The 16,084-nt window shown below is 37.5% G+C and overlaps 1 protein-coding gene and 1 long non-coding RNA gene across 14 annotated transcripts; one reads left to right on the top strand and one right to left on the bottom strand.

Annotated features, from left to right (window-relative positions):
• The first annotated feature begins 314 nt into the window (after positions 1-314).
• LOC112790668 (uncharacterized) lies at positions 315-11,781 on the top strand. Of its 13 annotated transcripts, none has more exons than XM_072233141.1 (8): positions 331-671; positions 1,162-1,256; positions 1,404-1,469; positions 1,936-2,115; positions 6,885-7,072; positions 7,765-7,950; positions 8,196-8,235; positions 11,360-11,781. In XM_072233141.1, the coding sequence occupies exons 4-8, from the start codon at positions 2,088-2,090 to the stop codon at positions 11,440-11,442; spliced, it is 525 nt and encodes a 174-aa protein (XP_072089242.1). In that variant the 5' UTR covers positions 331-671; positions 1,162-1,256; positions 1,404-1,469; positions 1,936-2,087; the 3' UTR covers positions 11,443-11,781. The 13 variants fall into 13 exon arrangements, with proteins under 13 accessions (XP_025688968.1, XP_072089242.1, XP_072089243.1 ...); XM_072233142.1 differs by having other exon boundaries at positions 1,895-2,115; XM_072233143.1 differs by having other exon boundaries at positions 357-671; positions 1,129-1,256.
• A 527-nt stretch (positions 11,782-12,308) lies between these two features.
• LOC112790669 (uncharacterized) lies at positions 12,309-12,666 on the bottom strand. Its single transcript, XR_003196751.3, has 2 exons — positions 12,557-12,666; positions 12,309-12,471 (listed from the first exon to the last, which is right to left on the bottom strand). It is a non-coding gene; the product is annotated as an uncharacterized lncRNA (long non-coding RNA).
• Positions 12,667-16,084: the final 3,418 nt, after the last annotated feature.

Below are 16,084 nucleotides of genomic sequence, written 5' to 3'. Positions count from 1 at the left end.
GGTAGAAGAAATGAAAAAAAATAGACAATGGTGCATATTTTTTTTTATGAAAGTTAGGATTAATGTTTTTAAAGATTTGTAGAGATTAAAATATGAATTAAATTTTAAATGTCATATTAAATAGCTGTTAAAAAATTTATAATGATAACTGTAAAGATATCTTAGTATATTAAAAATAAAATTGACACATATTAAATATATTTAAATTTTTAATCCTGGTATTAATAATCACATTAGCACAACTTATACTTATTTTATTTAAATAAAAAAAACTAACTTGCTGTTATTTATTTAAATAAAAAATAAAAAATCCTAATTTTTTGACTAATTTGTGTCCCAACAAACCCCGAAATTCCAAAATAACAATAACACCCAAAGTAACAATAATGACTTAGACGCCCTCGGCAGGCCTCGGCCCCTCGATCGTTTCACCTCTCTCTGTACTGTTCGCGCATCTTCGTCGTCGCGTCCCTGTTCGTCCGCCGCACGTCACCTTCGCCACTGTACCGCCGTCGCAATCGTCTCTGTTCCCGCCGACTCTCCTCTCTGATTACTGCGTGCTCTGCTCCGTTCGCCGCCTTTGCCTCTTCATCTCGCAGCCGCATTTGCCTCCTCCTACCTGTGCTTCTGCTACCTCTTCTCCGTCGGTCTGCTCTGCCTCTTTACCTCTGGTATTTTTTCTTTTGTGCTATTTATGTTTTAATTTTTATTATTGATCAGATGTGTTATTGTTGATTACGTGCTATTGTTGCTGCTGCGATAAGTGAAATTCTGCTATTGATCTGCTCTTCTTGTTGGTGCTGATTGTTGATAAAACTAGTGATAAAAATGTTGATCAAATTGCTGATTAATTTGTTAATAAAATTGCTTATCAAGTTGTTGACCAAATTAGGTCAGCTTTTTAATTATTATCTTTTGAGAAATGCTGGAGGGCCAGCAGAATTTATTGTTTTTTCCCATCAATTAGCTATATTGTTTAAAAGTGTGGGCTAAAAGTATGTTGTTGGATTACTAGACTAAAAGAATTGGATTGATGGCTAAGAGTGATGGCCAAAAATAGTAAATTCTGCTGGTCCTTGAGCATTTCTCAGGTTTTAAATGGTGATTGATAATAAACTTTGATATTAGCTTTGTTATTTGTTCTTCAATTTGGCGCTTCAGACAAGTGACAGCAGCAGGTAGGGTGAGGTTGCAACAACGCACCAGTTCACCAGAATCTGATTCTGCCAAAGATTGATCAATTGCCAGCCTTCCAGGTGCAAATCCTATCCTTCGATCTTGTTTGGAACTTTGGATGTTAAGTTTCTAATTTTTCTTTTTCAGAGTTCCCCTTTCCCAAAATACAAATCACAAAAACTTTTATGTTTTTTAACAACTTTATTTTTCCTGAATGTCTTCTTCAGTTGTGTGGACTGGGGCGCCAGTAAATTCCTTTTTACAAAGGAGAATAACCGGGAACCAAAGGAATGGTAGGTGATTCACTTTTCTTTCTGGTTGTTGTTATCTGTGCTTCTTAATTGACCTTTCAATTGCTTGGGCGTGAGCAAATTGAGTAACCAATTTATGATTATTCGAAAATGTGAATTTTGGAATCATTGATGGTCATTTTTGGAAATCCGTAACTGGGTTTTCGTAGTGTGTAAACTTAGCTTCATCCATGTCTTTCTGATCTTATTTCTTACTGGGTGAATCAATATCAACAGCAGATGTGAGAGAACTATATAATATTAATAATCAAGAACGAGACTGAAAGATATGCAAAAATACAAGATTGGGATAATATTTGTGGTCCATAGCATTTGCACTTCTATTTTTTCTTGGTTTCTGGGTTTACAATACTTGAGAGAAGTCTAGTTGATGAATTTTGCTGAAGCTTCTGTTTTAACAAGGTAAGAGGGCAATGGGAGTCATCTGAAGCCCTTTTCTGCTTTTTAGGCGGAGGAGGATGGGTTGCTAGCATGCTGTATTTCTTATGTAGTTATCACATGACCAGAAATTGGAGAGGAGCTGCCACATCACTAGGCTATGTGTTGAACTGGGATTGATCAAAGGAAAACTTTGTCTTGCAAGAAATAGGAAGAGAAGGGATGTTAACTAGTCCCACAAAGATATCAGGTTACAATGTGTGTGTGTGGTGATCTTGGAGTGGAAGGGAATGGTTTGATGTGTAAACTGGAGTTCATTTTGCTCTTCAAGCCCTTCCCTTCCCTCCTTTTCCTTCAAAACTCCAATTCACAAACATGCTAAAAGTTTCTTAAACATGCATCCTCTATGAGGTGCTTCACCTGCTCTTCTTTGGAGTTTGCTGTCTATATCTCATAGTAGTGTCCCTCATGCATATAATGCTTTACCAAGTCCAAGGCTGGTTCATTAATGATGAGGTGTCTCAAGTTGGCAACAAGGTGTTACTTCCAAATTAGGTCAGTTGTTGCAGTTCAGGATCAGTTTCCTTTATTTAGTTGCTGACACTCTTCGTCAGCATTGTGGATTTTCTTATTAGATGTTCCACCGTCTTGACTTCCTCAAAGGATGCCTATCTTTTTCTTTAGAAATATTTGCTTTGCTGCTGCATAGTTTTTGTTTAAATCCTATCTGAAAAGGATTATTGTCGGTTTTCTTTCAAATGTATGGCCTTCAGTGGGAGTTTTAAGAAGCAGTACAACAACAACAACAACAAAGCCTTATCCCACTAAGTGGGGTCGGCTACATGAATCAAACGACGCCATTGTGCTCTGTCATGTATCATGTCTACAGAGAGACCGTTTACATGTAGATCTCGTTTGACCACTTCATGGATGGTCTTCTTAGGTCTTCCTCTGCCTTTCGCCCTTTGTCCATCTTCCATCTCATCCACCCTCCTGACTGGATGTTCTATCGGTCTTCTTCTCACATGTCCAAACCACCTGAGACGCGATTCAACCATCTTTTCCACAATGGGTGCTACTCCAACTCTCTCCCTTATATCTTCATTCCTTATTTTATCCAATCGCGTGTGACCACTCATCCATCTCAACATCTTCATCTCTGCCACACTCAGCTTATGTTCGTGCTCTCCTTTAGCCGCCCAACACTCCGTACCATACAGCATAGCCGGTCTTATAGCGGTGCGATAGAATTTACCTTTAAGTTTTAAAGGCACTTTTTTGTCGCATATAAAACCAGATGCACTCCGCCATTTTGACCAACCTGCTTGGATCCTATGATTTACATCATGTTCAATCTCTCCATTATCCTGTATGATGCACCCAAGATACTTAAAACTTTTAACTTTTCGTAAGGTGTTCTCTCCAATTTTCACCTCTATATTGGAGTTTTCCCTTCTCAGACTGAACTTACATTCCATATATTCCGTCTTGCTACGGCTTATGCACAGACCATACACTTCTAGAGCTTCTCTCCATAACTCCAACTTCTTATTTAGGTCTTCCCTTGACTCTCCCATAAGGACGATATCATCGGCAAAAAGCATGCACCATGGCACAGGCTCTTGGATGTGCTCTGTGAGTACTTCCAAGACTAATGTGAAAAGGTATAGACTTAAGGATGATCCCTGGTGTAATCCTATACCAATAGGGAATTCCTCTGTCACACCACCTTGAGTCTTCACACTAGTTGTGGCCCCATCATACATGTCTTTAATTGCCCGAATATATGCGATCCTTACTCTCCTCTTTTCTAAAACCTTCCATAAGACTTCCCTTGGTACCCTATCATACGCTTTTTCCAAATCAATAAACACCATGTGTAGATCCCTTTTATTACTACGATACCTCTCCATCATCCTTCTTAATAGGTATATCGCTTCAGTGGTAGATCTGCCTGGCATAAATCCAAATTGGTTCTCTGTTACTTGTGTCTCTTTTCTCAACCTCCGTTCTATCACCCTTTCCCATAACTTCATAGTATGACTCATAAGCTTAATTCCTCTATAATTTCCGCAACTTTGTATATCCCCCTTATTCTTGTAGATAGGTACCAAGGTGCTCTTTCTCCACTCATCAGGCATCTTCTTTGACCTTAAAATCTCATTAAAAAGCTTGGTTAACCAGTTGATGCCTTTTCCTCCAAGACCCTTCCAAACCTCAATCGGGATATTATCAGGTCCTACTGCCCTGCCATTTTTCATCTGCTTTAGAGCCTCTTTTACCTCGAAGTCTCGAATCCTTCGATAGTAGTCAAAGTTTTGATCTTCTTCCCTTGTGCATAATCGACCAAGGCTCGGAAGAGTCTTCTGTCCCTCATTAAATAACTCGTAGAAGTAGCTCTTCCACCTTTCATTAATCTTCTCCTCTTGAGCCAACACCTCTCCATCCTTATCCTTTATGCACTTAACCTGATCCAAATCTCTCGTTCTTCTTTCCCGGCTCTTTGCAATTCTATATATACCTTTTTCTCCTTCTTTCGTGTCCAAAGACTGGTAGAGACCCTCATATGCTCTTGTTCTTGCTTCACTTACAGCCACTTTTGTCTCTTTCTTAGCCGCCTTATATTTTTCCCAGTTATCTGCATTGCGGCATAAAGACCACTCTTTAAAGCATTCTCTTTTTATCTTTATCTTTTCTTGTATACTCGCATTCCACCACCAGGACTCCTTGTCTCTTGGTCCTATTCCTTTAGATTCACCAAAACTTTCTTTTGCTGTTCTTCTAATAACTTCTGCCATCTCCCTCCACATCTCTTCCGCGCTTCCATTCCCATCCCACCTTGCCTCTTCTCCTACCCGTCTTAGGAAGCTTCTTTGTTCCTCACCTTTCATCCGCCACCACCTCGTCCTTGGGTTCTTCGTATGATGTCTTTTCCTCAACTTTTGCTCAACGCGAAAATCCATGACGAGCACCCTATGTTGTGTTGTCAAACTCTCTCTCGGGATAATTTTACAGTTAATGCAAAATTTCCGGTCGACTCTCCTCAACAAGAAGAAGTCGATTTGAGAGCTTGTCATGCCACTCTTATAGGTTATAAGATGTTCGTCTCTCTTTTTAAAACATGTATTTGCGATGAGAAGATCAAAAGTTGAGGAAAAGTCCAAAATAGTTTTACCCTCGGCATTGATCACCCCGAAACCATGGCCTCCGTGAATACTCCCATATCCAGTCACTTCTCTCCCAACATGGCCATTTAAATCTCCTCCTAAGAAAATCTTATCTCCCAAAGATATGCCTTGAACTAAACTCTCTAGATCCTCCCAAAACCTTATCTTGTGTTGTTCGTCCGAACCCACTTGCGGTGCATAGGCGCTAATCACATGAAAAGCACCTCCCTCCACCACAAGTTTGATAGAGATGATCCGATCTCCCACCCTCTTGACATCAACTACGTCCTTCTTCCACTGCTTATCCACAATTATTCCAACTCCATTCCTATTCTTCACCTTTCCTGTATACCAAAGTTTGAAACCAGAAGAATCCAACTCCCTAGCCTTTGCACCAACCCATTTCGTTTCTTGTAGGCACATAATGTTAATCTTCCTCCTTGTCATGGTATCCACCACCTCCATGGACTTTCCTGTTAGAGTGCCTATGTTCCATGTCCCAAATCTCAACCTTTTGTCGCTTCGACCTTTACCTTTTCCTTTGTGAACTAGCTTATTTACCCTCGTCCGTTCACGAAAACGCGAGAACCCTTGCTCATTTAACACTACATCCGGGCACCGATGCAGCGGCTCTTGCTTTGACACCGTACTCGAGCCATACGACGCGTTACTTCCGGGTAACGACCTAGCTTTAGCGCAATAATGTCTTTGATTCATGTCATGGGGGGTTCGGCTATATTTTTACGTTGGTTGCCGAAGACCTAACACAACCCTCCTCCTTTATCCGGGCTTGGGACCGGCTATGTACCGCAAGTGTAACATAGGCGGAGTTAGTTTTAAGAAGCAGTGGTTTGCATTAAATACTATCATTTTAAATTATAATTTTTGAGATACAATGTGTAATCATGCTTTGTCGGGCCCTCTTTTTTTTTTGGTCTAGGTGAACAATAGGCCTTACACCTGAACAATACTAAGGAAAACAAGGCTAGGCACACCCAGCTAGTAAGAATCCCTGGTAGTGGTGTTAGGATGGAAAGGAAATATTAGAAAAGAATGGGAAATTACGAGAGGATAAGGTATAATCCAAAATGAAACCACAATGCTAAAGTAAAACTAAACTTCAGAGTTAACAAATATAAAACACCCTCAATGCAACAGCTCTATATGGAAATTAAAATAATATCCACAAAACAAAATGGTTCCCTTTTCATGAAACAACCCAATTAAGCCTTGAAATCCTTTAGGCCGTCTGTTATTTACAGTTGCTTCAACTCAGCCTAGACTTTGAAGTTCCTTCTCAACTTTCTTTATATTGCATGTATTTGTGTTGCTTTCTCATTATGTTATACACATTTAGTTAGAAAGCTACCTTGACATCTGCGGATCTGTATGGAGCATTGTGGATGATGCAAATCCCTTGCATTGCCAAAATTCTTAAGGGGAGACTACTTTCTTATTCAATGTCCCCTCACTCTAATGTTTTGACTTCTGGATGCTGAACACGTTTTCAGAACTAACATTGATCAACTTGCCCCCTAACATGATGTGCTATACCCTGTAATTTGTGTTGTTAGTACTTGGTAAAGCTCCATCACTCCCTGTAAGCTTCAACTGAATTCAAGACATTCTTTGATCTATTTGTCGATCAAGAATCACCTTTAGATGATTGTGATGTAGATTCCTCATCATTTTAACAAGTGAATCATCCTCATTTTCGAACATTGAAAGTCTATACTATCTTGTTCTCTAACCTCGTTAATTTTGTTTTTTAAGATGGTCCTTTAATCCTTGCAAGCTACCATTAAATCAAAGTTAAAGCCCGCTTCCTAAATATTCTGCATGTTCGAACTAGATACATCTAGAAGTAGGCCTTCATCAACAACAAAAATGACTAAGCTTTGTCTCACTAAGAGAGGTTGGCTACATGGATCAAACACTTCCTCCCTGATCCATCTCATGGCTGCTCTAACGCAAAATCCTCTTTTATGCAAGCTTTCAACTAGCTATGTAAGCTATGAAATAAAGCTTAGCATACACAGTGTAAGTACACTTTCGTTGTTATCATGAATATAATCAAGATCATCTCCATTGCATAAAAGTCCACACACCTTGGTGTAATCTTGTTCAACCTAATTTTGCATTATTTATTCTCATTTTATCTAAATTAACTTTCTATGTTGAATTGTTTGAGATTATTCTTGAAACCTCAAAAAATGCAGTGGAGCCTCAATTTCTATATCTGTATCACAAGAATTTTAACCTTGACATCCTTATGTGACATCAAGAATTCTAGGGAGTTAAATGAATTTCAGCACTCTGACCAGACATTATTGTAATTGGGACAGGCAGTGTTCAGCTTTTTCTCTAATACTAAGGCACATCTCCATTGTTAACTATGTCCCGCTACTGAGTATATTATGCTTCTCCTCTCATTGGTGATTCCAATTCCTTTCTCAAAATAGTGGGTTGAGTTCTAGAGTAGTTTTGATGTTAACTTATTTTCTTAATCACCCAGTTTTCTTTCTTGATTCATGGATTTAATAGAGTGAAAGAGCCCAGTTCTTTCAAACACCCCTTGATTTTTCTTTTACGGGATGGAATCTCATGAATTAGAGCCAATTTGACCACTAGCAACTATTAATTTAGGCAAAAAATCCTTCTCTAAAATTACTAAGGTATCTATTATATATTATCTGAAATTATAAGTGAACTAAATTGTGATTTCATGACAGGATATGTACATTCGTGTTAAACGTAGTAAGACAACATATTTCATCAGGTGCAAGCCAACTGATAAAATTCTGGAGATAAAGCTTAAGTTGCAGGAACTTGTTGATCAGCCTGCTAATAACCAAAGGTTAATCATACCTGCTACAGGGGAAGTATTAGAGGACTCGAGGACTCTGGCGGATCAAAAGGTACTGTAGTGTCATGTTTGACATGATTTTTGTTCTATAGTATCATTATGATCGTCGTCCTCATCAATGCATCATCATCATTTAACATCAGCTTGTCGCATTTATCTATCTTTTGGATCTATTGCTTACATCTATTCTTAGTATCTAGAATAGCCAAATAATTCTGGAGTCTCCGTGTACGACTTATGCAGCACAGATGTTGCCGTTGATGTTGACAATATTCTACAATTCGTTTTAATTTTCAGGTTGAAAATGATGCAGTTGTTGCACTGACCTTGAGAAAAGGTAAAGTAATATGGACATATTATCCTTCTCCTTTACCTCCTCATCGTCAATAACATACTTATATTTGTGTTGCATAAGATATACCTATTATCATCTTTCTGGGGGAGAAACAAAAAGATGGATTCTAAACCTAGTCTTTGCACAACATCAAGGTAGTGATTGGTTAATGACCATGTTCAGTGTTTGTTGAGACAAATTTTTTATGGATACAGTAGCACACAGAATTAGGGGTGGCAAAGCGGTTGTCTGTCCACCCTGCCAAGGCCTGCCTCAAAAACGGGGCAACCGGCCTGCCTTGCCAACAAAAGTGGGCTTAAAATGCTAGCCCACCCCGCTTTATGTCAGGTTGGCGGGCAGGTGGGCTATTCCGCTTAACTCTTTTTAAAAATAAATTAATAAAATTAATTAAGATTAGTAAAAATTAATAATTAAAAAATCAAATATAAATAAAAAATAGTCAAATTACAATATCATTTTTTTCACTATCTTTTTCTAAATTTTTAACTTCATATAATTGTTCAAAATAATATCTGTCAATAGAATCATCTTTATTTTAAGAAATAAGTCACATAATTTAAGCATATATATAAAAGTGTAAAATAAAAAACAAATAAAGTTAATAACAAAAAGAAGAATAAAAATAAAAAAATGTGTTCGAAAATTATATAATTGTTAATTTTATCCCACATTGAGTAGTATGGGATGCTTGATGTTGTATATAAGGAGAGTGGTTCTTCTCCCTTAACAGCTAGCTTTTAAGGTGTGGTTTCCCACTTTCCTTAGATACTTAACAGTCTCATGTCTCAAGGTATACACTAAGGTTGTGTTTGGTTAGTGAGTGTGTCCGCCCAAAACATAGACACGGTGGAACACATTCACCATTTGATTGTGACGCATATTCTTGAAGGACACGGGGGCACACAATTACTCACAATAGACATGTATTGTGTGTCTCTCCAAATTGTTAAGACAAATTTCTTATGGTGGACACGGAATTTTGGACATTTTTACCCATACTATTTTGTGATATCTTCAAATCTACCCTTCCTTTCTCAATGTTACTCTCCCTTCTTCACTTTTACAAATATGCTGCCTCTTCTCTTCTAGTTATTCCTGCTACTTGCTATTGCCTCCTCCTCAACGTCTCAGCCTCCTCCACAATTGCCTTACACCGTTCACTGCCGCAAAGCTCTTGGTTTTTCCCTGTGACTCTCTCTCTCTCTCTCTCTCTCTCTCTCTCTCTCTCTCTCTCTCTCTCTAAGCCACCTAGAACCTCTTTCATGCACTTTGGTGCTTCCCACTTCACCCTCTGGTATTTCCCCATGGTGGAGGACGATGTCACTGCTGTCATTCCTCGTGGAGGAGATACTGCCTCTTCCAGAATTTTCCCCTTTTCCTCTGTTTTCCTTTTTAATTTTTCTTAATTAAAATTTAGATTTGGGTTTTTTTGCTTCTATATTTGGCTTTAGGTTGAAGGTGTTGGCAGTGGTTTGTGTCAACTTTGAAGGGAGGGTGGAAAAAGGCAGAGGTGATGCTGGTGCGTCTGTGTTGCTGTCGCTACTGAACTGACAAAAGGAAGGGAAATATTGACATTTAAGTACAATTGTGATGTATGTTCTGTTGTGTATTGTTATGTCCATGCCTCTGTATGTATCTGTGTCCATGTCTTAGCTCCTTCCACTCAACAACTAAGTGTTTGGCCACTAGTTTGTATCAGTTTCCATCCTACCAGGGACTACTTAGCTACAACTCTGCACCTAAGGAAACTAAAGGCTTGGTTTTTGATAGCTAAGGAGCCATGTACTCATACATTTAGCAGTTTGAATACTAGTTATCTTTACCTGTACGTATAATGCATATAATTATTAAACATGTGATTAATAATCATTTAAGCTTCGCAAATGATGGGAAAAATACTAAATCAAGACAAGAATTAACTCAAATTGACTTGATTAAATAAAGGAGTGCTTCAGGTGTTCTTTTGTTAGAAGTACATATTCTTATCCTCACAAGATCGCAACCTTGTTATTGTGCCAAGGTTCACCCTCAGGAAAGTTACACTCAATCTCAAGGGAAAAGTTAAGACTTGCAGTGTTGTATAGAATGATTAAAGCTAGTTGTGTGGAACCACATCCTTAAAAGCCAGTCAAGCATCCCATACTACTAGTTGTGTGACTCCAGGCCCCATAGTACCCAGGTGCTTATCATGATGATGCTACATTGTATGAGTAGATAGCATTAGGGTTTCAAATTGCGGTTTTTAATTGTAATTGTGGCCACAATATTGCTTTTGCGATGCTCACTGCATTGCCTTTGTAGCAGCAATTGCTGCCGTTACACTTATGTTCTTCTTGCAATCCTCGATTGCTGTAAACTTTGACTGCAACTGCAACTGCAACCGCAACCAGAATTCAAAACCATGGATAGGATTGAAGTGGGAATCGATATATTATATATAATGATATATAGTTGCAGTTGCACCTGCCAAGGAAGAGATGCTCGAATTCCACTTACCCAACCTCATTTAGTGGAGGAAAAAGTTGCTATTGTTAGTGGTTAGTGAGAAGTCCCCTCTGCTGCTCTCTCAATTGCAAAACCAAAGAACATCCTAGCTCATGATTGTGCTATGGGAATTCTGTAGTTTTCGGTTATATATCAATTCTATTTTCTTCGGATAACATTTGAAAACCAACTATTTTTCATTTATTTGAAATTTGTAATTTTCATATTAGAATTTCTACCTCATTGATTGTTGCATACTTTTTTTTCTGGTATTAATTTTAAAAAATAACCTTAATGGGGCAGGCTTTTTATTTGGCATTCCTCTTATTGGACAAGGATCTGACACTGATGATTCATATATGTTTTAGGATCCACTCAGCACATCTGATATGATACTACTTAGAGTAGTGATATAAGTCTTAATAAATATGTATTTGTCCTTATATCTTTGTGCAAGATCTCTCTACATGCATTCAAGTGGTTCTTATGTGTAGTTTATATCTTTCTCATCTTCTCTGTCCCCTTTAGTTGTTTCCCAATGCAAATAGTCCTGGAAGTCAACATCCAGACCACATGACCTGTTAGGGAAAATAATTTTATTGTTTGCATATGTTGTTTCCAGATGATAATGAGTTTGAGGAGGTCAACATTGTTCGGCCAAATGATTTCTACCAAGCGCGTGATGCAGATGGTGCTAATTGGTAAAGCAATATTCCAGCAAATAAAGTTTACGTTGTTAGCCCTAAGTGTTCTATCCAATTAATCATCAGGTAGCCCAGTAAAATCTTTAGTGGCTTAGCTAACACCTGCAAGTATTGATCAATTGTGTGGTTAATAATGTATCTGTTTGTGTAATACTGCTATTATTGTCTGAAAAGTAAATCCGGCACTCCGAGTTTAAAACTTGTGATGAAGGTCTTGAATGTCCTTAGGGTATGTGTGGTTAGAAGAATGTTCTTACATTTAGAAATTTTACACTAAAAATCTTACGTCGGAATGATTTTATAATGTAAAATTACTAGAAATGTGAAAGCTTTTCACGAATCACATGCCTCCTTAATTCCTTAAACGTGTGTGTGATTTTAAAGCGGCTTAGCATAACATGCTCAGGGCATGAAGAAGACTTGGCTATGCTCAATTGATTAATGGCACGTGTATATTGTTTGCTTGTATGGTTTTTATACTGAACTACCTAGCTTATGCAGATAATATAGCGAACGAATTTATTTATTTATCTGGTCAAAGAACACACAGGTTATATTTTGTTAGACATACAACCATGATTCATAAATTTTGTTAATGGATGGACACAGGAAATGTAAGACATAACCGTGATTCATGAAGTTTTTTAATGGATGGACACAGGAAATGTAAGAAAGAAACCCCGCAAATGGGAATTTTGTTTACTATATTCGGTTTATTGTGTTTAGAAAGGATTCTCTTTAGATAGATATGATACACACTTTTTCAGCGAGATTCCTTTAACACACCTGAATCATTGCAGTAGAAACGGTTTAAATACACTGGAAGGGTGTAATGTATTGAATTTGAATGAAGTATTAAGCAACAAGTACAGCAGTAATCAAAGAAACAGTAATAGAAATTCAATAATCAATGTAACGCTGAAGTCTGGTATGAGTAATTACATGGAAAAATAAACGAAATATAGATAACTTTAGGAAATACGAAAGGAATACAGGTACGTGGATGTAGAGGACATTCTACGTCAAGGACCTGCGAAGAAGAGTAAGGAAGGGGTCAGAACAAGTTAGAGAGGAAGAGAGAAGAAGAATTCAGAAAAGGAAGAGGCGACAATTACCACATTCAGCTGCCACAAAATCCTGCAACTTCCTATTTGTAGCTCTCCTTCTGTTGCCCCTTTTTGAGATTCTGAATTTGCGGATTGTCTGACACTTATCCTTGTCGCCTTACCAACTATCATTAGTGGTGTATACTTCATTTATTTTGTAGTTTGTTACAATATTTCTTTCCTTATTTACCCCTCTATTCATAACATTATTACCTTCTTTAACGTCAACCTTGTCTTCAAAGTTGAAACAAGGATAATCTTTCATAAACTCTAATGTATTCTCCTATGTAGATGTTGCACCGGAGCCTTGGCCCCATTGGATAAAGTACCTAGTGCACCTCTCTGCCATTTTGCAGCACAATTTTGCTTTCCACAACCTCAAATGGAGCTAAGATCGGACCCAATACTAAGATTTGTAAAGACATGGACAAATATTGATGCTATTTCTCTCCTCGAAACTTCATGAACATGGATACATGTGATGCGTGAACATCTTTTCTATCTTTTTTTAGTAAATTTGATGTGAATTTGTTGAGTTTTTATGAAATTTTGGTATTTTAGACCATCATGAATGCTACTTTGAGTTGTATTGCTATTTTGTTGATTATAGGTAAAATTTGGATGAGTTTGACAAAGTTTGTACAGAAAAAAAGAAAAAAAATGGTTGCTATCATGCTGGCACTAAACGCTACTACCCGGCATTTAGCGCCGCAAACCTCAAAATTCGTGCCAACATTATGTGAAGATGGCGCTAAACTCCACGATTTGGAATTCAACGCTGAGGGCCTCGTAATTTGTGCAATGATTTTATGAAGGTGGCACTAAACGCCACTATCCGGCGTTTAGCGCCAGGTGCCTTGAAAAGTGTGAAAAGCATTCTGTTTGGTGGTACTAAAAGCTACTACTCGGCGTTTTGCGTGAGGCCCGTGTCATCAAGTTCCACGGAAAGTTGCTTTGGTTTTTTTTTTAATTTATTTTTGAATTAAGAAAAGATATTATTAAGTTTTAGAATTTTAATTTTGTATTAATTAGGATTAGATATAAAAAGAGAAAAGATTCAGCCCTTCGGGCTCTCTTCTCATTTTCTTCCTCATTCTGCACTTTTACACTTTTTACAACTCTAAGTTTTTCTCTAAGTCATGAGCAACTAAATCTCCATTGTTAAGGTTAGGAGCTCTGTTTATTTTAATAGATTAATATTATTGTCATTCTACTCTTAATAAATGCATTGATTTAAATTCAAGGATTGATTTCGTTCTTCATCCTAGGAATTAGAATATATTGGAAGATAACTCTTTTTCAATTTGAATTATTGTTGAATCTTGGAAAAGTTATATCACTAGAATTACAACTTGAAATCAATTCCTCACAACTCTCTAATTATTTGGATTTAACGCGACACGTGACATATAATCGCCTCATTTTTGGGTACTTAGGGTTTGTGTGGCTCATAAACTAGAATTGTACTTAATCTTCTAATTTAAATTAAGTGACCAAGGAATTGATGGTTGACTGAGTTAGAGGAGACTAAATTACTAAGGAATTAGGGTTTGATTACTTAAGGTTTGCTATGAATTGAATCCTTGCATGATTAAAGTAGTTGATAAGAATTGTTAATACGAAAATTTAAACATCTCCAAAACCTTAACTATTTTCTCATATTATTTTTCACCAACCATTCACTATTTGCTTTCTTGCACTCCCTGATTTACTGTTTTATGCTATTTGAACTTGAAACCACTCATTTTAGCTTGTCTAGCTAGCCTAATCTCGGGACTATTGTTGCTTAATCCATTAATCCTCGTGGGATCGACATTCACTCACCTGAGTTATTACTTGGTATGATCTGCTGCACTTGCCAGTTAGTTTGTGGTATTCAAAATCCACATCAAGTTTTTGGCGCCATTGCCAGGAATTAACTGTGATTGACAACTATCCGTTGTTTGATTACCTAGATTAGACGTTTTTAATGCTTTAATTTGCTTATTTTTCTTCCTTAATTTTTGTAATTTTTGTGTTAATTTCCCTTAGTTTTATTCATTTTATTTTCTTATTGTCCTTTCTTAGTTTTGAAATTTTTGTTAAAATTCTTCCTATTTTCGAAATTTTTCTTTTTTCTTATTTTAGTTTGTTTTATTTTATTTCTTTTATCCGATTTACCTCATTGGAAATTTTCTTCACTCCTTATGTAGATATTCTTACTTTTTCTTGTTTTCTGTTTGTTTATGAGTAGGAATAGGGACAAGGAACCTCTTCTTAATTTTGATCCTGAGATGGAAAGGGCTGTTAGAAGACACCAACAGCAGGCTAGAGCTTATAGAGCTACTGAAAGTCTCAAGGATGATTATGATAAGGGAACTAAAGAAATCACTATGGAGCCTAACAACAACAATGTTGTTGCTCCTAATGCTCCTGAGCAACCTAGGGAAACTCTTGGCTTTTACACTACTCCAAATCCCACTTTCTATGGCAGTAGCATTGTTGTGCCCCTTGTGAATGCTAATAATTTTGAGTTGAAGCCTCAACTCATCACTTTGGTGCAGTAAAACTGTCAGTTTCATAGACTCCCGCAGGAAGACCCAAACTTATTCATCTCTAATTTTCTGCAGATTTCTGATACAGTCAAGATTAATGGAGTCCATCCTGAAGTTTATCTGTTGTTGCTCTTTTCGTTTGCTACACGAAACTAAGCCAAACAGTGACTTGATACATAACCTAAGGGAGCTTGGATACATGGGACAATGTGGTCAGAAAATTTTTTACTAAATTCTATCCATCTCAGAGGTTGACCAAGCTAAGGACCGATGTTCAGACCTTTAGGCAATAAGAAGGAGAACCTCTCTATGAAGCTTGGGAGAGCTACAAGGTTATGCTCAGAAAGTGCTCTCTCGACATGTTTCCAGACTGGATACAGTTGCAAATCTTTTATGATGGGATTACTTAGGCTGCGAGGACTTCTATGGATAATTCTGCAGGAGGATCTCTTCACATAAAAAACCACTGAAGAGGCTCTACAGTTGATTGAGATGGTTGCTAACAACTAGTATTTATACCTGTTCATACCCTGGGTCGAGCTGTACGACCGGGGTTAAACGAAGGTGAAATGACTGACCTTGTTGAGCGGATAATTTATACGCTTTTTGGCATTATTTTTAGGTGGTTTCTAGTATGTTTTAGTTACTTTTTAGTATATTTTTATTAGTATTTATGCAAAAATCACATTTCTGGACTTTACTATGAGTTTTTGTATTTTTCTATGATTTCAGGTATTTTCTGTCTGAAATTGAGAGACCTGAGCAAAAATATGATTCAGAGGCTGAGAAAGGACTACAGATGCTGTTGGATTCTGACCTCCCTGCACTCGAAGTAGATTTTCTAGAGCTACAAAAGCTCAATCGGTGCGTTCTCAATTGTGTTGGAAAGTAGACATCTTGGGCTTTCCAGAAACGTATAATAGTCCATACTTTATCCGATATTTGATGGCCCAAACTGGCGTCCAAACGCCCACTAGAGACCCTTTTCTGGCATAAAGCGCTA

This window comes from Arachis hypogaea, chromosome 3, assembly GCF_003086295.3.
Source record: "Arachis hypogaea cultivar Tifrunner chromosome 3, arahy.Tifrunner.gnm2.J5K5, whole genome shotgun sequence".
Classification (NCBI taxonomy): domain Eukaryota; kingdom Viridiplantae; phylum Streptophyta; class Magnoliopsida; order Fabales; family Fabaceae; genus Arachis; species Arachis hypogaea.
This window is presented reverse-complemented; position numbering and strand designations above follow the sequence as displayed.